Raw genomic sequence first — 20,250 nt, 5'->3', positions numbered from 1 at the left:
CACGGCTATTAAATGGCAAAGCTTGAATTCAAGCTCAAGGCTGTCTGACCTCAATGATGATTCTTTTCATCCTGGCCTTGGAAGGCCCTAGTATGAGCAGGGAGCTGCAGGGTCCAAGAACCGCGTGTCAGTGTCTAAGGCTGAGGGGGCATAGGGAGAACAACAGGCCCACATCACAGGGATTTCTGTAAGGCTCCACTGGGACTTTTGCTCCATGAGGAGTAAACAGCTCCCAGGGATCAGACCCTGGTGTCCCTGGCCCCTGTGAAACAGGTAGGGCACCTCATGGGCAGCCCATTGGCTCCCAAACACCCTGTCCTTCCAAGCAGAGGCCATAGCACCTGCTCAGGAGCCTGAACTCCGCTAGCAACACCCCCCCTCCTCCACCGCCCCAAAGCTCCTACCACCACTCTCCTGCTCAGATCCTTCCAGAAAAGCAAGCATAGCCAGCTGGTGAGAAAGAACACACAGCCAGAGGCGCAGAATGTACATGCAAAAGTTGTTGGGTTCTTTTTTTTTTCTTTTCTTTTTTTTGACTCAAGAAAGGGCTTTTATTGTTTTTAAACTCACTTCCTAAGAAGTTAAATTTTAAAACACTCTTATGGAGTTTGATCATCACTTGTGCTACATTCAAAACCAATGTTGCCAACCCAAAGCCTCAGGGGCAGGGTAAGCCCCCCATCAGGGCTGTGCCCTGGACAATGAAACCAGGCCCACCTTTGACCACTGTGAGGACAAATCTAATGGATGTCGCTGCCTTGAAACCCCACCTGCCAGGCCCCAGCAGAGATGCTCAATAAAAACCTTGTGGATCTGTGATTGGCCTCCCACGATCTCTACAAAAGTGTTCTTAAAACAGTAACAAATGACTTTTTTAATCCCTGGGTTATAATGCCTTAGTGGAGATGAGCCAGGGAGAAATGTGGACCCATGGACCGTGGGCCGCATCCAGCTCGTAGCTTAAATAGACATAGAAACTATATTACAGATGCATGTGCCAGAGCAAGACATGCGAGTGTGCTGTGTGCAGCAGATGGGCACGCACATGCGTATGGGTGCGGAGGCACAACGGACACCCACAGGCACAGAGATGCGCAGACGCGGGCACGGCTCCAGCCCAGCCTCCCTTTCCTTCTCAGCACAAGTCCTCCTGCAGTTGAAACCCATGCCACCGATCGTAACCCCTTGTTTGGCCCACGTTTTCAGGAGAGGTATCTGAGTCCTGCTTTTCTTTCCTTTGAGGGTCAAGTTCTTGAGCATTTGGTCAGGGAGTGCCAAGCCATCAGCTGATCCCAAAGAGGTGATGTCCACTCCAGGCTGGCAGAGCCAACACACTCCAGCGCTCCAGCTCTGGGCCGGTGGAATGGCAACTGTCCTGGGGGAGAGGCAGTGGCGGAAGGTCCACCTCTCCGTGGCCGCCTGCCAGCATGCACACCCCACCCAGGCCCCACTTCTAGTGTGGCCTCCAGCTGGAGCAGGAGCAGTTTGTCCTTCATCGTAGGAATGTGAAAGCAGCTTCCGGGGCCAGATGGGGAGGCCAGTGTAGGATTAGAGATTGGATTCCAATTACTTCAGCACTGCAAGGCCACCACCCTGTGAGTCCAGGGCCCTCAGTCTCTGTCCGCCCTGGTGTCTCTTCTGCAGCGTGGCCCTGAGGAGCCACAGAGGGAGGGAGGGACACAGGCAGGAAAATGTGGTGTCCCTGGCTCAGGTCTCTGCTCAGAGCTTTAATTTGGCCCATCCTTTGGGTAGTGCTGAGTGTGAAACACAATCCAGGAAGGCCAATCCAGCCCTCACAGCTACAAATCATGGTGGCGTGCGTTAGGAACCACCCAAAGCTTTTGAGAGATACCATCTGATGTTCCCAAGTGGGACTTTGTACCCCCTTCCCCCATGTTAAAAACAAAAGTAAGAGACAACAAAACACAAATCTGAATTCTACAGTACTGGCTCCTGCCCCAGTGAGGCCCAGGAACACCCATCAGGGACTCAGAGACTCCATAGCAGTGTTCTCAGCAGACACGAGCTCTGGCAGCACCCACCCTGCAGTGGGCAGGGTACACCCCTCCATGTGCGTGTGGCAGCTGAGCCAGCCCTGCCCAGCCCCCGCGGGAGGTCTCTGCTGTGATGGTAAGCCAGGCCTCCCCCTCCTATCTTCGTTTCTTGCCTCCTGCCTCTGGGCCTTGCCAACAAGCCAAGTGAGGTTTCTAAGGCATCACGCATACCTACCTTCCCCAAGATGGGGAGAAAGGCCTTGAGGGAGCCCTGCCTGCCAAACCCCAGATGACACACATTTTAATCCTGTCCCTGGACACGCGCAGAGGTCATGCAGCACAACAGGGGAAGGGGAGCCAGGAGAGGGTCCACAGTCCCCAGCCCCCTACCCGCAGGGGCGACTGTTGGCATGAGTGCAGTGGGCCTTTGGAGGCGCAGGATGAGCGTGCTGCTGGGCGGCCCTGGGCGCATGCAGGGGCTCAGGATGCAGCCTCATCTTCTTGGACACCAGGGAGCTCTGGGCTCTTGACCCCTTCAACACAGCCGTCTTTCCTGTTCAGGGGATACAAGGGGCAAAGTGACGTCAGGGGCCAGAGCATGCACTCAGGAAAGACACTCTCACACACACTCACCCACTAGCTCTCAAATCCCCTTCACACACTTCCCCAAGCTCACCACATGCATCGTGGCCCCTCGCCGGTCTCCCTACCCCGAATCTCAGCCTACAGCCCTCCATGGCTCCCTCACCGGAGATAAAGTCTAGACCTGCCAGCCTGCTTCTGAAGCCTCTCACGATCTGACTCTGCTGATGTTCCCACGGCCTCCAGCACCTCACAGGTCTTCCTTGTTGGCCTCCATCAGCCCCCACTGTCCTGAGTACAGGAGCTTTGGTTTTGCATTTTATTTGTCTTGTGCACACTGTAGGGTCTACCTGCCAGTCTTGGGATGTGATATCATATACTCAACAGATTCTAGTATCTGATTTTTCCCCTAAGACCTTTCTTTTTAACATGACCAATGAACTGGTTTTGATATCTTAAAAAAGAATCAATCCCATTTAACTCTACTGTAGAGCTTCAACAATTATCCCAAAGCGTAAAAACCAAGAGTCGATCAAGGACAAATTTGGTACTCTATTATGACATGAAACCTACTTCTCAAAATTAAACTTGGGTCACAGAATTACAGACTTTTATAGCTGGGAAGTATTAAGCCCAATACTTAATACAAGAAAACTGGCCTGTCTCCCCATGAACACGGCTATGGAAGGACAAAGACTGCCCTCACCTGTACTCTTCCTTACTTGAAGTCCAGCCCTGTGCCAGGCCTAAGGTGAGCCAGGTAGGTGCTGGATGTGTCTTTAGCCTGTGACTGACTGTCTCATCACTAGGGGGCGCTGAGTCACAGGCTCAGAGCTATTGTGACCAGTTGTCCAGGTTTGCTTGGTTTTGGCTCTGCATGGAGTCCTGGCATAGTTAGTAATAGCTTCCTCTTTCACTCTCAGAAGTGGCTCCATTTGGATGCTAAATATGTGATCTCCTTCACTAAGCCCGGTTCCAGCATCCAGGCCTACAGACCTAGAGAAGCCCAGGGAAGCCCCTCCCCGAGCCCTGGCCAACTTACTGAAGAGACAGGGACTGGGATGTTCAGTGACATCAAGGCCTCTCCCAGGCCTCAACGCTCACTCCTCAGTGATCAGAAAGCTTTTTAAGAGGAGGGTAAGAGGTTGGTATGTGGACACCCCTAAGGGTAAGCAACCTCTGGCAGGGAGCAGACACCAGCCTGTCCATGGTGATGGGACCCGGCACATCTAAAGAGCCTACGTACAAGAGGGCAGCCTCACACAGACCGATGTCTGGGCCCCTGGTGGCACAAGTGAAAGTCCTCCTTCCAGAGAGGCCGAGGTACCTGGACCACGTCTGGTACACCCTCTCTGGAGAGCACACCTTCTCCCCACGCCGGCTGGGGACCCTTCTACTCCTCCCTGCAGCTTCCCTCCACAGGCCAGAGGAAGGCAGCAGACCTCCTGGGGCCACAGGTAGGTTCAAGGCCCTCTCATGGCTTTCAGTCTGCAGGTCTTTGCACAGACCGCAGCAGACCTTGTCGGCACCCTAGACTGACTTTTACGGCAGCGGGAGAAGATGGACACACTGAAGACAGGCTCTCAGAGGTCTGGGGAACTGCTTTTCTGACACTGTCCAGCAGGTGCTGACTGCCCATGCCTGGTTCCTGGTCGGGAGCCTTCGGCAAAGCAGGGTTCCTCTTCCCTGGCCCAGTCAGCCGGCCTGTCCTGTCCATGCTTACTTGCTGAGCAGACGTTTACAAGGCACTAACTAGGCACACGGCCTCAGCAATGGCTGGAGGTAGCATGGGTCACTCAGGAAAGTGGCCAGCACTGTCCCACCCAGGGAAGAGTCAGCAGAAGTACCCTCCCTCAACAGCTGAGCCATCCTTCTATGAGGAGCAGCCACGGGGCCTAGCTGCAAACCTCTCCCGGGCTGCCATGGGCTGAGGGAAGAGATGCAGATGGGACCCTACTCTGAGACCCGGCCAAGTCCCCAGGTTCCAGGCTCAGCCTGCACAGCCCAATGACGGTGAGAGTGGGGGGCTGTGCCACCATCCCCGGCCCGGCCCACCCCACCCCACCCCACCCCACCCAAGGGAGAGCCCTGCAGGGCCACCAGTACTTACAACAATAAGTTTCCTGGAGCAGACACTGATCGCTCGTCCTTCCGTGCCTGGGGCTCAAATGGGTTCCCGAAGGAACGCTTTCTCAGCATAGACTTAACCAGGATCTAGGGAGGACACATCAGTCAGCACAAGGAACACAGGCCCCTAGGCTTTCGAACACACTGGCAGCCTCTGCTCTGACTCCCTGGGGGTAGCTACTAGGTAGGCCCTAGGGGGTCCAGACCCAGCAGGCCTGACCCACCCACAGCACAGCTGAGCTCTCTCCTGGCCCTGTGCTCGCCTGGACTCACTGTGATACCTCAGTGAAGGGCAAGCCATGGCTCTCAGTTTTCCAAACCCCCCAGATGGCCATCAGGGGCTACATTAGAAACTTCCAACTGCTAACATGGAGGATGTCCAGAGGAAGATGAGAAAAAGAAAAAAAAAATGGGAGAGGAGAAGGAAGGGGGCAAACAGGTGGAGCCTAACTGACACGGAGGAGCCCTGGGGCCACAGCTCCAATTCAGAGGCTTTCTAGGCCTTGGCTTCTAGTACAGTATCTGGAAAATAGCAGTTCAATATATGTTAGGAAGGGAGGAAGAAAGGAAGGAAGGGAGGGAGGGAGGAAAGAAGGGGAGAAGGAAATGCTTCTTCTAGTCCTGGTGAATGCTGGCACTCGGCAAGAGAAGCCTATTTCTCAAAGTCATTCACTTCTCACCGAGCCTCCAGCAGAAAGTGGGCCTCCATCAGCAGCCGAGCACCGAGGCTGGCCGAGCAGCGTCCAGCACAGAGCAAGTCTCCGGCAGTGGCCACGCCCCCCTCAGGCCCCCCCAGGACAAGGAAGCCCCGCACTCTCTTACCACTGTGGTCCAGCTGGGGATGAGCTTGACCGAGTTCTTCACCTCCTCCTCGGTCACCTCCACGACGCTGCAGTGCTCCTCCTCTGAGGGAAGGGGCTCTTCCCCGTTCTTGGTCACCCAGGGATGCAACTGTGGAGTCGGGAGGGCAGGGAGGGGTCAGAGCCATAGGCACACAGCCACCCAGTGAGCAAGGGACCACAGGCATTCCACCAGCAATAGCCTTGAAGGAACCCAGAGACCACAAACCCCAACCTCAAACCCAAGGCACGTATGTCCTGGGGTAGGGCTAGAAACTGAAGCATTTGCTGTATCCCAGCCTAAGACCTATGGTTCCCCCACCTTGATGTCTGGCACCCCAATTCTTGTTTCGGGATTCTTGTCTAGCATCTTCAGGATTAGATCCTTGAGCTCCTCACTGACCTTCGGCCTAAAGAGAGGAAGGGAGGAGATGAAGGGGAGATGGTTGATGATGATCCTTTCTTTGGCACCCCTCCCTCCCTACTACACTCCAGGAGTCCCCTGACAGGCACCCCAGGGCAGAGAGACACCCGACCCTCATTTCTCAGACAGCAGGCGCGATACCCCCAGGGTGCCAGGGTGGGAGGAGAGTTTCAGAACAAGTGTGTGGACATCCTTCCTTCCTGAGTAAGAAGTCAGGCAATCTCCCCGAGGAGGAGAAGGCCACAAACACAGAGTTGCAGGGGTACCACACGCCCACTTTGTGGCAGAGATGGTAAGGATAATGTGACAAGAGTCACTTTGTGGGACACCAGGACACCTGCCCCTCACCACCGTATCCACTCCTCCACTGGGAGGTGGCCAGAAAAGACTCACTTGACGGAGGAGACCGAGGCCCAGAGAGGTGAGTGGATTAGCACAGAGCTGCCCAGAAGAGCGAGGGCAGGGAGGAGAGACTTATGGGGTGGGGACCACAACTCTCAGCCCCACTGCAGCCTGGACTGTGTCCAAGCTCCAGGCTTCTTTGCTACCAACATTCTTGGGGAGCCCGTCCCTTCAAGCCAGCAGGGAAGTAACCCACTCTTGGGGCCACTGGCCATGGTTCCCTCTGCTGTCCTAGATATTGAATCCCTTTTTTCCAAAAGATCTTATTTATTTTTAGAGAGAGGGGAAGGGAGGGAGAAAAAGAGGGAGAAAAACATCAATGTATGGTTGCCTCTTGCACACGCCCCAACCGGGAATCTGGCCCACAACCCAGGCATGTGCCCTGACAGGGAATCGAACCAGAACCCTTTGGTTCGCAGGCCAGCGCTCAATCCACTGAGCCACACCAGCCAGGGCCTGAATCCCTTTTAAAATGCCTAGGCTGGGAGAAAGATAGTCCGGGTGGGGTCCTGCAGGAGGAAAGGCATGGGAGACAGGTCATTACAAGAAAGGGGGGGCACCCAGTTGGCAGGTGCTGCAGGGCAAGGAGGCAACATGTTGGCAGAAGCAGAAGTTCTGAACACCAAGGCCAGGGCCAGGCACGGCCTTCTCCAGTGGGCTGTGGGAAGCCTTGTGAAAACTTGAAGCAGAAGATAGGGTGAGATTTATCATGCTTTCTAGGGTGAGCCTGGCCTGATTGTGATGCTGGACTGGATGGAGGCTGAGAGCCACAAGAGCAGGGAGAAGGTGGCTGGACAAGGCTGAGGCCTGACCTGGGCAGGTGCACAGGTGGCAATGCAGCCAAGAGAGATACAAGAGGTGGACCTGAGAGGGCTTGGGGACCAGACAGGAAGTGGGCACTGGGAGCAGGGGTCATTGAATGTAATTCCCAGGTCAGTTTGTGACCTGTCTTGGGCACTCTGAGGGAATGGCAGAAGGGCCCTGGAAAATGGGGAGCCATGGCAGCCAACATTATTGTCAAAAGAACCATGAATGAGCAGGAAGGCCTCTCTGCACCGTCCCTCTGGGCTCAGAGACCCCAGTCTCAAAGGAAGGGAGGGAGGAGGGACTGGCTTCAAACCCAGACCCACTGATAACTCTCTTCCAGAGACTCCACTTCTCCATCTGTGAAATGGGGCAGCACATTGGCATCTTGAAGCCCCTGCCACCCCTTGTGGGGGATGTGGAGTTTCCCCATGGGCCCAGGGCCTGCATGGAGATGGTGCCACTGCCCCCATGCAGGCCTTCAGGAAGGAGCAGTGTGACTGTGTGCCTGACTCCAGCCTCAGAGCTCCGTCTGCACAATGAGATCCATCCACCCAGGTGTCTCAGACCCTGCTCCACAGTCTCACCCCTCTACCTGCACAGGGGCCCCTCCCAGGGAAGAGCAACCCCACCTCCAGACCTGTAGGCAGAGGTGGGACATTCAAAGGGAAAGAGCTCTGCCCTGGCTGGTGTGGCTCAGTGGATTACGTAAGCACCAGCCTGTGAACCAAAGAGTTGTCGGTTTGGTTCCCAGTCGGGGCACATGCCTGGGTTGCAAGCCAGGTCCCCAGTTCAGGGTGTCAACAGGCAACCACACATCCATGTTTCTCTCCCTCTCTTTCTCCCTCCACCCCCTCTCTCTAAAAATAAATAAATGAAATCTTTAAAAAAGGAAAAAAGGGAAAGGGCTCTGCTAAAAGCGTGCCTCCCTGGGGGTGGGCGGGTGGGAGCCCCGTGGTGGGCTACTCACTCCTCGGGAAAGCCCACTTCCTCGGTCCTGATCTTCCTGTGCAGGGCCAGGATGTAATCGTCGATGAACGGGCACTGAGGGGGAAGAAGCAGAAGAAGGATGTAGGCCCGGGGCCTTAACTTGTGCTGGAGACTGGCCCCATCTCTCCGGCGGTGGGGAGCAGCTCTGGGACCCCATTAGCCAGGAGGAACCTCACAGAACTTGTCCAGGGCCTGGCTCACAATAGGTGCTGAACAGACACTGACGGAACAGGTAAAAGCCATGGCGGAAACCGTGAACGACCCGCAGAAAGGCCTCCATCTCTAGGGCCTAGAAAGGGAACATGTACACCGAGGTTCCCTCCTGCCCTGCAGTGTAGTCACTAGAATGGGAGCACCTGAGGGCAGGGATCTCAGCCAAGTCAGTGTGGGGTGTCCCCAAGGCCCAGCCTGACCCAGAGCAGGAGTCAAAAGCAATTTGTTAAATGAATGAATGGCACCACAGAACAGGAGAGGGGGCACTCTGGCCAAGGGGGCAATGCCACCATCTGCATCTACCCTTGGGGTGTCTGCTGGCCTGAGACTCCTTCATATGAATCCCCTCCCAAGGGAATAAGAGAAAAACAGGAAGAGCCTCTTTTCCTTGGTTTCTCTAAACCAAGTGGCTTCTTTCAACAGTCACTTCACTTTAGGACACAAAGGAAAGGCCTGCTCTTGTCATCCCTCCTGGGGGCTGGGCCGAGCCCATGGTCCCACCCACCCAGTACTCACCTTCCCATAGACAAAGCAGTACAGCGTGACCCCGGTGGCCCACACATCCAAGGCCTAGAAAGGAAACAGCTCCTATCAGACCCCCCAAATGAGCCAACACTCCTTGCCTGCCCAGTTCCAGAGGGCTGTAGGGGAGAGCGGGAAGGGGAGCCTCCTTCCTCAGTCACGCATTCACTCAACAAACACTTCAAGGCCTTGCTCTGGGCCTGACCCTGTGCTGAGTACTGGGACATAGGCAGGACAGGGCGCCTGCCCTTCCGAGATTCTAAGTTTCTTTGGAACAGGCCCGAACCAGAGACATTTTCAACTCAACAGGTGCAAACGTCCTTCATCTACAGGTAGCATTTCTTGTACCCACCATACAGATTCACCTCAGAAATGACGGTTTGTACTGAACTTATTTATACTCGCTAAACCAGCTCATCATCCCTTATCCACGTGATCCTCTGGAGAAGCCACCAACACCTTCTTTCAGACCCTGCCCACGCCAAGGCCCCAGTCCTTGGCCACCCGCATGCCTCCTCCCAGCTCCTCCACACTCGCTTCCAACATGTGCGCTCCCTGTCTTCCCTTCTGGAACCCCACCCCTCTCCTCGAATCTGCTTTCTCTCTTATTCGAGGGATTCTCAAAGCTCTACCTACACCCTCTCGCCACAGATGCCTCATCTGAATCCAATCAGGGGACACCAGAACCACAGACCGACATCACTCTACAAAGTAACAGGCCTGCTCTCTTCAAAATGCTAAGGTCAGAGAAGAGAAAGAAGCCAAGGAAGTCTTCCAGATTCAAGGACACCAGAGATGTGACAAGTGAATGACGCGATGGACTCTGGATCCGGTCCTGAACCAGAAAAGGACAAGGCTTTAAGGACAGTAATGGGACAACTGGTGAAATCTGAATAAGGCTGATTAGATAGTAGCCTTTTATCAAGATAAATTTCCCAGTTTTGACCGTTGCACTGAGGTTATATAAGAGAATGTCCTTGTTCTTAAAAAGGCATTCTCTGAAGTGCTTAATGATCATGGCGGATGATGGCTCCAACTTAACTCAAGTGGTTCAGAAAAATGCCATATGCATGCACATAAATATAGGGAGAGACGGCGAAAGGTAAATAGGACAAAATGTCAATAATTGGTGAATCTGGGTGAATAGATCCATGTAAAGATTTTTGGTATTATTCTTGCAATTTTTCAGTAAATTTGGAATTATATAAAAAAGTTAAAAAACCAAAACTAAACAAAACAAAAAAACCTCTATCTACACCACTGACCTCTCTTTTGAGCTCCACACCCACACACGCATCCAAATGCCTCTCGACCATTGCCTCCCTGGCGGGGTGGGGCACAGGGGGGCAGCCAGCATTCCACAGGCGAGAACAAGCATGTGCCAGGGGGACACACTGAACTGCAGCCCCCTGCTCGGGCAGCTCTGCCCACTGCTTCTGTCACTGAGGAGAAAGCCCAAACTTCCAGGCCTTAATGCTGCCTAAGCTCCACCTTGCCCCAAGCCTATGCCCCTAAGTTCTCTCATACGTTCTCTGGGGTCTCCCCCCGCCCCCACCACTCAAATCCTCCCCATTTTTCCAAGCCTAGTTCAAACTCTTGTCCAGGAAGTCTGAGGGGGGGCTCTAACTCCCAAACACGAGCTCTCCTGCCCTTTTTATCATGTCCAAAAGGGCAGGGAGCTGGGCTGGCTGGGCTCTGTCTGTTCTAGTCCAGAACTCAGCACAGAGCAGCTGGTGGAAATACCTGCAGGGGAGACTTGGGGATATTTTGCTGGAACACAAGAAGAGACCAAAGCTAGGGAGTTTGTCGGACTCTAGGAAGAGATAAACACGAAGGAGGGGACTATGTTTGGTGTTCCCCCTAAGACCCAAAGACCCTGGCACCTTCAGGTTAGAAATCAGGCCTCACTGCAAGCTATCCCACCCCTTCACCTGAACCCCAACCCAGCCCAGACTCTGGAAGCCACCTTTCCACTGAAGCTCTGGCCAGAATCGGAAATGGCTTCAGGGGCCATGAACGCTGGGGTCCCGGCCGTGCTGGATAGCTGGGCGTCATTCCCTTCAAACTGGTTGCTGACCCCGAAGTCGGCAATCTTCACGTGGCCATCATCCCCCAGGAGCAGGTTGGACGGCTTGATGTCCCTGTGGATGATCTTCTGACAGTGCACTGCAGAGAGAGGCAGCTCCAGCATTGGCCCAGGGCATGGCTGCCCAGACCTCCTGCCTGGCCAGGGAAGCCTGTCTCACGCTGCAGGTGAGAAGGAGCCCACACACACTCCTCTCACGGGGACCTCGGGAGAGGACTTCAGGGCCCTCTGCTCACTCTGCAGTGATGGCACTGAAGTCAGCCAGGAGGTCAGCTGCAGAGCCAGGACTAGACTCTTAGGAGCCTTTGGACTCCAGGTCAAGTGCTCGCTTCATGGCAATCAAGGCACCTGCTGCTGAGCGGGCAGGTCAGAAAAACTGGGGGAGGGAAGGTCTTCATAGGCCATCTCTGGCTCTCCCACAGGAGTACTGTCTATAGGCCCAAAGCCCATCAAAATCTCTCCCTAGTCCCATCCCCGACCCAGCCTGGTCGGAGACGCTCCTTGCTCCTTGGACTCAGAGTGGGACAGAGGTAGTGTCTCAGCCCCATGGACTTTGGGCTGATGGAGATTCAGAGATGGAGGGCATCCCAGGCCTTGGGGCTGCTGGGATGGACGTGGCTGGGTAAGATCAGCCTTGTCTAACAGGCTGGGCACTCGGCCTGCTTGCTGGGCTCTGCATTGCTGGGAGGAGGTGGGCAGCTCACGCTGGGAGAAGGCACTGACCCCACCCCACTGCCATCCACTATAGGTTCCCCCCTCAGCAAATACTTTCCCCGGGACCAACAGACCCCAGGACATTGGAGAGGACAGATGGAAAGGGAAGCAGGAAAGGGGAGACAAGGAGAGGAAGGCTGGGGCCAAGGGAATGAATGTTAAATAACCACAAAACCAATGGTCCTATAGTGACTGCACAGGTACCAGACGCACACAAGGGATTTGACATGCCCCTATCAGGGCACAGAGTCTCAAGGGACTGTGGGTTTGACCTTGGAAAGCAGTCTCAAATTCTTATCTCAAACTGTGGCCTCCGCTGGAACTCCAGGCTCTTTAGCCCCGTGGTTATCCAGTAGACATCTCAACATATTGCTCAATACCTCTCAAGGACACGTCTAATTCTGAACGTGACTTCTCTGTTGACAATCCCCACCACTGCCACCAGCAAACAAACAAAACGGAAAACCCCGGTCCTCCTCTAGTCTTCTCCATTCAGCCTCCCAGGCCCCACATCCAATTCATCAGTGACCCCTACGGACCCAGCCTCTAAGACATACTCCACGTCCTACTTCTTCTCACACCTGCATCACTGCACTTGCCCCAACTGTAAGAGTCAGGCCTGGACGCCTCGGCCAGAGCCTTCCCTGGGCTGCCTCAATTCTCCCTTCAAGGGACCAGAATCACGAGGCAGGCCCTCAGCACCCAGTGCCTCCTTTCAGCTGCCTTTCCAGCTCCTGGTGTTCACCAATCCACCAGGAGCCCTTCACCTTGATGAGCTGGGTATTGATGAGGCTTTATCCAAAAGTCAGATGAGATTAGCTTTTTGTTTTGTTTTGTTTTGTTTTTTGGTGGGGGTGGGGGCAGGTAGAGGATGGGAGATAGACCCTCAAATGAGAAGAAAGTCCCAGGATAGGAAAAGGGGTGGAGGCCAAGTTGGTACAGTATGGTGCCCACCACAGACCACACCCAGGATAAAATGCCCCCTTCCTACACTTCAAGGTCCTTGCTAGGGACTTTCTGCAAAGCCTTCTCTCTGGGCCTCAGTTTTCCCCTTGTACAAAGAGAATATTAATCTGAAGGCACTGGAGTGGCTCAAATGACATAAAGACAGTACTGGTTCCTGTCACCTCAGCTGGGTCCACATCCTCTTCCCCTAGGGCAGGAATATGCTCCTGACAAACCAAGCTAAGATTTTAGAGAGATGTGCCCCACTCCTGCTCCCCAAACCAGGCCAGAAGCCGAGGTGCCTGGGCCCCTCCCCACCATGACCAGTGCTGGCCACCCGCCTCCTTCGGGCTTCTTCCCCACTGCCACTGTCATAATCCAGGCTCACCACCTGTCACTTGGCCTAGCCAGCTGGCCACCTCTTGCCTTTTATCGAGCCACCACACAGCTGCCAGGCAGAGCTTTCTAAGACACAAGTCCTATCACACCTCTCCCCTACTCAAAGCCCCAGGAGTACACAGCGCTGATGGAAGTCCTCTGTGGAGGCATTCCGAGCCCTTGTGGTGCAGCCTGAGCAGCGTCCCTTTCCGAGACCCTCCCACACGCATGCCTCGACCAGACTGAACTTCTCCCTGGTCTCGGCTAATGCATGCCCACACTCTGTGCCTCTGCCAGGCCTTTCTCTCTGCCTCCTGTACTTCCTCCCACCCATCCTCAAGCCTGGCCAATGAACTCCTACCCATCCTTCAGGACCCCAGGCACACGTGGCGACCTCCGGGAAGCCTCCCGTGGCCCCCCCGTGCTCTGGCAGCCACCCTGATTCCCCAGCTTTGGCAGACACCGCACTGTATCATCTGCCTGCTTAGATTCCTGTCCCTCCCACCTGGCTGTGAGATCCTTGAGGTCACATCTGGGTCTTTCTCATCCCGCTGCCCCCAGCCATCACTTAGCAGGTACTCATAAATAAATGAGATGAATAAAGGGAATCCAGAGATAGTGGCTAAACTAACACCCTCCCTCCTGAGCTCTCATCCCCTTTGGGCCGCTCACGGTAAATCCATACTGCCACCACCCACAGGGTCCATGACAGGATAGACTCAGGAGCAGCAGGACAAAAATCTCCTCCTTCCCGCACCTTGTGAAGCCCTGTAGACAGGCTGGCTAAGCTGGGCTGGGAACGCAGCAGGGAACACCCGCTCACAAGTCCATGACCCCGCCACCGGCTGAAGCTGATTGGCAGATCAGCGCTGACTGACAACAACCGCTCAGAACCTCCTGAGCTTGGGCTCCACCCGCTCCAGTGTCCCCCATTCTGTCTCCAGTCCCCGGCGGCAGGCTGGCCCTCACTCACAGTATTCAAGGCCCAGGATGATGTCCCTCAGGTAGAGGCGAGCTTGTTCCTCCGGGAAGGGCTTGTCACAGGGCACCTCCATGACCGGCCTAAGGAGGGAGGAGAGAGGGGGTGTTCAGCTGAAGCGGGTTGAGCAGAGGCAGGTAGCAGGTAAAGGGGACCAGGGGCTGAGACCTTCAGGCCACTCGAGACCTCCTGGGAGCTCTCTATGCTCAGACGGGTCCCCAGAACCCAAGATACTAGCTTTTTCCTCCCATATGTGATGAAAATTTAAAGATACGCCGAGACACAAATATCCCGTTACAACCATTATAATTTCAAATTAGCTTTATCTTAGTTTGGCTTGATATTCCTTCTTCTAAGTACTTAATTATTTATAATGAATGGGTTGCAAAGATGCCATATAGAGCAATGTTTTTCAAATTGTAGGTCTAGACCCACTACAGGGTCATGAAGTCAATTTAGTGGGCGACTACCCCAAGCTGAACTGACACTGCTTTTTTTCTAATGAAGTAGAATATAGCAGAGTATATCATACATAATAAGGATATAAGCTGTTTTGTAAAACTTCGGCTTCAGTTACAGGTATCGATGGCAAGGTAAAACTTATATTTCTCAGTTAGAATGGAGGTCAAAAACATTTGAAAGCCCCCGAGTTTTAAAGGGACACCACTGCCTGTCCCCTCCCCAAATTGGTGTCTAGTTAGTCCCTCTGCAGAGACACAAGCCAAAACCTGTCTTCAAGGCCTCAGCAGGTAGAACCTCCAGTCCACCCAGGCCTATGCCCACTATTTCATGTCTGCTTGCTTTGCAAATATCCTGAGAAGGCCAAATAACGTCAGAACCTGACTTGCTGTGTGATGTTGGGCAAGCCTCTTCTCCCCTCTGAACCTCAGCTTCCCCTCTTGTAAATGGGAGTGACTGGAGTACCACCCATCCAACTCACAAACTTGTGAAGCTGAACGAACTCCTTGTAATTTGAATACAAGTAAGAGTCAAGTCCCTTCTCTACACTTTTGCTTGAGAAACAATCCTTTTTTCTCCCTCTCTTCCATCAAAATCTTTTCTTCAGTTCTTCAAGACCTGGTTCAAAACCCTCCACTGCTCCAGAGGCCTCCCTGACTATTCCTGACCCACTGACCTCCACCAGCCTTCAAAGAATTGTCCTCTTGTTCTCTCATTTTCCCCCAGACCAGAGCTTCCCAGGAGCAAGGCCTGGGCCTCTTTTTCCTCCTAGAGTAGCTGACCCTAGGACTAGGGGCACAGGAAGGGAAAGCAACGTCTGGGTGAGACTTGACCTGCCTGATCGGAATGGGGAACTCACCCCTTTCTCAGGAGGTCAAACACTGAAAGAAAAGAAAAGAAAAGAAGGTAAGGTGCAGCCAGGTTGGCAGAGCAGGTGATGCCAAGGTCCCTCCCTGTTCTGGAGGGTGGGAGAGGGGGCAGGCATCCAGGCATACTTGAGGGGTCCCAGGTATCAGAGGATGTAAATGGGTAAGAGTGGGGTCTACTAGGGACCTGCCTCCTCTGATTCAGCATGAGCCCCTTTTATGCAGCAGAGGTGGGGTAACTGATTCTCAGAGGTGGGGCAGAAATTTTCCTAAAGGTCATAGGAGATAGGCAGGTAGAAGAGGGAATGGAGACCAAAGCCTTGACCTCTAATTGATAAGCAAATAAGTGTTCGTTTCTTCTGCCCCTTTTCCTGAGGGCCTCTAAAGCCCAGCCATGAATCGGGCACCATGAACTTAATTTAACAACATTGGTATTAATAGCTAATATGTCTTGCATATAATAACTCATTTACTCCTCACATCAACCTTATGAGGTAGATACCATAACTATCCCCATTTTACAGGTGAGGAAACTGAGGCACAGAGCTATTAAGACAGGTTCTGGGACCCCACATCATGTAGCCTGCCTCCTGTATCCACCTGACCTATTGTCTCTCTGATCAGCAGAGTGGGGGCTTGGAAATATCTGTTGAATTTAACTGGACATTCCGAGCCTGGTTCAGCAGGTCTGGGAAGGGGATCCAGGGCTGGAGAATGTGTATTTCCTCCCTTCCCCCCTGAAGGCCATGTGTATCCCCAAGGAGCCCTCAGACTGACCTCAGGTAAGCTGCTTTGGGAATGAGCTGCATCACTCACCCAAATAGAGATTGTCCTCAGCTGGGTCATCCAGGACCTGGTCAGAGGAAGCAGACATGGGGGTAGGACTTGAGGAGCCATGGGGTGAGAGTGCCAGGTCTCCCTGTCCTCAGCAGCCCCAGGACCCCCAGTGTACTTTGCGGCTACCCGGGACAACGGAGCAGGGACTGTGCAGGCACAGACAGATGTGGCCTCAGAAGTCACTGACAGTCTCCGTGAGACCCTGAGAACATCCCAGACCAGCCTGAGCTGAACGCTGAGGCCCCCCTGCAGTCCCTGCCCCGAGTCTGGCTGTGTACTTGGAGAGCAGCCACATCTGCTCTCTCGGTAGGATCCCTGGGTCTGTGCTCTACAGCAGGGGTCCCCAAGCGCCTGTTAGGAACTGGGTCGCACAGCAGGAGGTGAGCTTGAATGTAATGCATTTGAATCACCCCTAAACCATCCCACCCTCCCATCCCCTGGTCCATGGAATAATTAATTTTCTTCCACAAAACCTGTCCCTGGTGCCAAAAAGGTTGAGGACGGCTGCTCTACGGACTCAGGCACAGGTACCTACCCACTTCCCACCGCCTCCTACCTCGATCAGCTTGACCACATTCACGTGGTCCAGCTTCTTCAGGATGGCGATCTCCTGGTATACCCGTTCCAGGGGCAGCAGCTGCTTGCCTGGCCCTCCCGGGGCAGCCTGGGACCCTCTCGGGGGAGGGCGACCTGTGGCCAGGAAGGCGAGTCAAGCTCCTGTTGCAGAAGCCTGGGCCTCACCACAGCCCCACAACCAGCCTCAAGCAAAAATCTTGCAAGACCATGGTCTTGTCCCCAACCCCACCAAGCGCATGCCCACCACCAGGCCTTTGCTCGTGCTGTTTTCCCTCCATCACCAGCCCCAACAAAAGCTAGCTAGGGACTGAGGTCTCCTCCTCCTCTATCCCCTGGCTGGGGGCCCCCAAGCACAGGGCCCAATAGATACATACGCGGAAAGCCATACTGCTTCAGTAACTTCTTTTTAGAAAGAACTTTCATTGCCTGAGGAGGGAGGGGCAGAAATGTCACTTGTGCGCAGCCACCAGGGGCTAGAACAGGCTGGTTACATGTGGAAAGAGTCCAGAAAGGCACACGGGGCACCTCCATGAGCACTGAGGGTGTGGCTGGGTGTGGTTAAGCTGGGTGAGGAAGTAGCCACTTTGGAGTCTAGGCCTTTCCCCTATTCTCCAAAAAGCCTTTCTGGAGCTCTCCCCTCAGAGGTATCAGCCTCCAGTTGCATATTCCCAGGGTCAAGAAGTTCATTTCCTTTGCATACCCCTAGGGACAGGGAGTTCCCTCCCTTCAGAGGCAGTGCTGCCCTCTGCCTTCCAAGCACAGCTTCTGCCCATCCCCCAGGGTCCTAGGGCCCGGCTTGGGCAATACCACCCTCCTGTCCCCATACTTACATAGTGTCTGTCTTCACTTTCATTATAGGCCAGCCTCACCACGCCATAGGCACCCTGCGGATAAGCACTGGTCAGCCCTGCCTGGACAGAGCGACCTCTCCTGGAGCTCGTTCAGGAAAGCAGAGCCTGAACAGCTCTGGTGCCCCATCTCCACCCCCACCCCCCACCTTTCAGGCGAGGGGGGCCCTGTGCCTTGGTAACTGCCCCTATCGGGCTCAGTGCAGCCCCGTGCCTCCCCCAGTCCCTTCTTGTCTTCCATCGAAAACCCTGGGGAGTCAGCAGTCAAGACTCATCTCCCACCCATCCCACCCACATCCGTTATTTCCTCCAGAAGACAAAATTTTCCTCTCTCCCAGGCCTGGCCTTCCTGCCTCTGCCTCCTACTATATTCCCAGAGGAGAAGAAAGGACTGCTCCAAGCAGAGGATCCTGACAGGCTGCCTACCCAAAGCCCCAAACAAAGTCCCCACCATGGCTGGCCTGCCCAGTCTTACCTTGCCAATCTCACTCTGCAGCTTGTACTGGTTCAGCTGCACACAGTCCTGGGGTTGGGGGGTGGGGAGAAGCGGAAGCATCAGGTAAAGCTTGATCCAGAGGCAGAATTGCTCCCACCTCAGGAGCCTGTTCAGGGATCAATCCTGGCCCCAGGGCCTTCATTCCCAGACCCCAGGTTTCATCAACCTCCCAAGTTGGAAACTTGGTGGCACCAACACAACTGATAGTGACAAAAAGCTTCCTGAGTGGGGAGCCATGGCTATGCTTTGCTCCCTAGTAAGAAGTAAAGGAAAAATGCACTCATTCCTGCCTGGCTGCTGGAGTCTTGGAGACCCAAATCTGTAAGAAGCCCATAAGCAAGTATTTCCAGAAGCAGCTAAATGTGAGGTCTAGATTGCATGGACAAGAAGGAAGAGAAAAGGGACACAAGACCAGAGCCCTGGCTCAGGCGTTAAAAGCTCAGCCTCTGAAGGCTGTAAATTGCTCAGTATTCAGGTTCACGTTTGGATCTAAGTGGCAAGGACAGAGCAGTGGGAGCCTGGAGGTTGGAAGCATACTGGCAGCTTCTGAGCCAGAACAGAGTCAAGGAGGCAGGATTAGAGGTAAGGGTTCAAACTGGGGAAGTCTTAGGATGGGAGGATACTATGTCTGTTCAAATCTCAAGAGGACTTCTTGGGGAACAAGGGAGGGGTTTATTTCCAAAGCCTGGACTGCGTGGGGATGGGAATGTTGGGTTTTCTAGGACCCAGAGGTTGGCTCAGATGGAGCTCCCCTGAGTGGGAAGAGGCCTTATTGTGAGGTAGTGAGCTCCTCAACACTGGGGATATGCAAACCAAAAGCTAGACAGCTGAGTGGCGGGGATAGGAATAGAACGGGTTTTCACTGAGGACTACTAAAAAGCTCACGAATTCCCCGTAGCTCTCTGCCCTACCAACCTCTGCGTCTGAGATGGCCACGTGGTGGGACTCGATGGTGGGCCTCCGCCAGGCCCGTGGGGAGATTTGGCTGGCAGGCCCTGTGGTATATGGCCCAGCCCGGGCCTCCAAGCAGCTTCCTGCTGGCCGCTCCTGCAGGGAGAACTTCCTAGTTGGGAGGCTGGGCCGGTCTACGGGGAGTCTTGAAGCACTGCCGGGGATCATGGAGGCAGCTCTGGCCCGCGGCGGGGGTTCCACACTGTGCCTGGCAGGCCCTAGGCTGCCATCTGCTTCCTCCAAGTGGGCCACATCGATGGCTGCCACTCGCTCCACCAACTCTGCCCGAGGGTCCTGGCAGCAGATCGCTGGGCCCCCCTCCATTGCCACGGTCAAGGGGGTCCTCTGTGCAGCCTTACTGGGAACCTGAGAAATGAGGACAGAGAAGGCTTCACTTCTGGCTGTGGAGCAAGGTCAGGTTCCTAGGCCCTTCTCCCATTGTAGCCACAACCCTATGGTCCCACCTCCATGCTTTTGCCCTCACTATTCCCTCTGCCTGGGTTGCCAATATCCAAACTTTGGCCTGTCCTGAAGGAATTCCAGGAACTCATCTGGCTCAGCTGCACACCAGCCCTCTAGACCTCAGTATTACCATCTGTAAAGTAGGCACATCCTCCTCTACCTTGCTGGCTTCAAAGCAGGAAGAATCAGATGCTCTGGAGTCAGAACAGACGGACACGGGCAGAACGCTGGAGGACTAACAGCCTTGGGAGAAACAGAGTCTAGGTCAGCTCAGGCCAGGATCCAGCAGACAGTCCAGTGACTCACCAGCCCCACCCCTTGACAGCAGAGCATTCCGACGCTGCTGCCTGGAAGCTGAACTGGGCAGTGGTGATGCAGAGGCCTCCCTGATGCTCTAGGCCCACTCATCTCCTCCAGGGAGGCCTCTCTGATATTCTAGCCCCCTACCCACAACCCTCTCGCTACTTCCTGGAAGATTTCCCTGGGTCTCCAGCCTCTCTCATTTCCTCCAGGGAGATCTCTGTAGGGCCACAGGGCAAGTCTCCCGTTACTCCCTTCTCTGCCCCAGCAGAGCCCGCAGCCCAGGACAGGGTCCATTAGGGGAGGGGGCTGCTGCACTGGCGACTGTGAAGAGACTTCACTGTACTAAAAAGTCATTCTTTATTTTTCCTTCCAGTTTATTTTTGTGGCCAAAATGTTTGGCTCGGGTCAAGCTGCTCCCCTGGGCTGGCCTTATACCGTCCCTGGCCCTACTGC

The 20,250-nt window shown here is 54.4% G+C and overlaps 1 protein-coding gene across 1 annotated transcript; it reads right to left on the bottom strand.

The window, feature by feature from the left end:
• Nucleotides 1–845: 845 nt before the first annotated feature.
• CAMKK1 (calcium/calmodulin dependent protein kinase kinase 1) lies at nt 846–20,157 on the bottom strand. The gene is made up of 16 exons (XM_090290621.1): nt 19,655–20,157; nt 18,997–19,398; nt 18,061–18,108; nt 17,568–17,621; nt 17,112–17,163; nt 16,718–16,851; nt 16,141–16,177; nt 15,318–15,339; nt 13,994–14,082; nt 10,864–11,063; nt 8,892–8,945; nt 8,143–8,216; nt 5,865–5,952; nt 5,526–5,654; nt 4,687–4,790; nt 846–2,547 (listed from the first exon to the last, which is right to left on the bottom strand). Exons 2-16 carry the CDS (start codon nt 19,354–19,356, stop codon nt 2,475–2,477), a joined length of 1,518 nt encoding a protein of 505 aa, XP_090146747.1. The 5' UTR covers nt 19,357–19,398; nt 19,655–20,157; the 3' UTR covers nt 846–2,474.
• Between the last annotated feature and the right edge of the window lie 93 nt (nt 20,158–20,250).

Source organism: Furipterus horrens, unplaced genomic scaffold (genome assembly GCF_987537825.1).
Source record: "Furipterus horrens unplaced genomic scaffold, mFurHor1.1.pri manual_scaffold_11, whole genome shotgun sequence".
Classification (NCBI taxonomy): domain Eukaryota; kingdom Metazoa; phylum Chordata; class Mammalia; order Chiroptera; family Furipteridae; genus Furipterus; species Furipterus horrens.
This window is presented reverse-complemented; position numbering and strand designations above follow the sequence as displayed.

Bases quoted from the DNA above. Each gene is read 5' to 3' on its own strand.
- CAMKK1 (XM_090290621.1), bottom strand. From the start codon at position 19,356: ATGGAGGGGGGCCCAGCGATCTGCTGCCAGGACCCTCGGGCAGAGTTG. The intron at 14,083-15,317 runs GTGAGTTCCCCA...CTCCCTCCTTAG, and splicing joins TTTGACCTCCTGAGAAAGGG to GCCGGTCATGGAGGTGCCCT. The intron at 8,946-10,863 runs GTGGCTTCCAGA...TTTCCTTTCTAG, and splicing joins GCCAGAGCTTCAGTGGAAAG to GCCTTGGATGTGTGGGCCAC.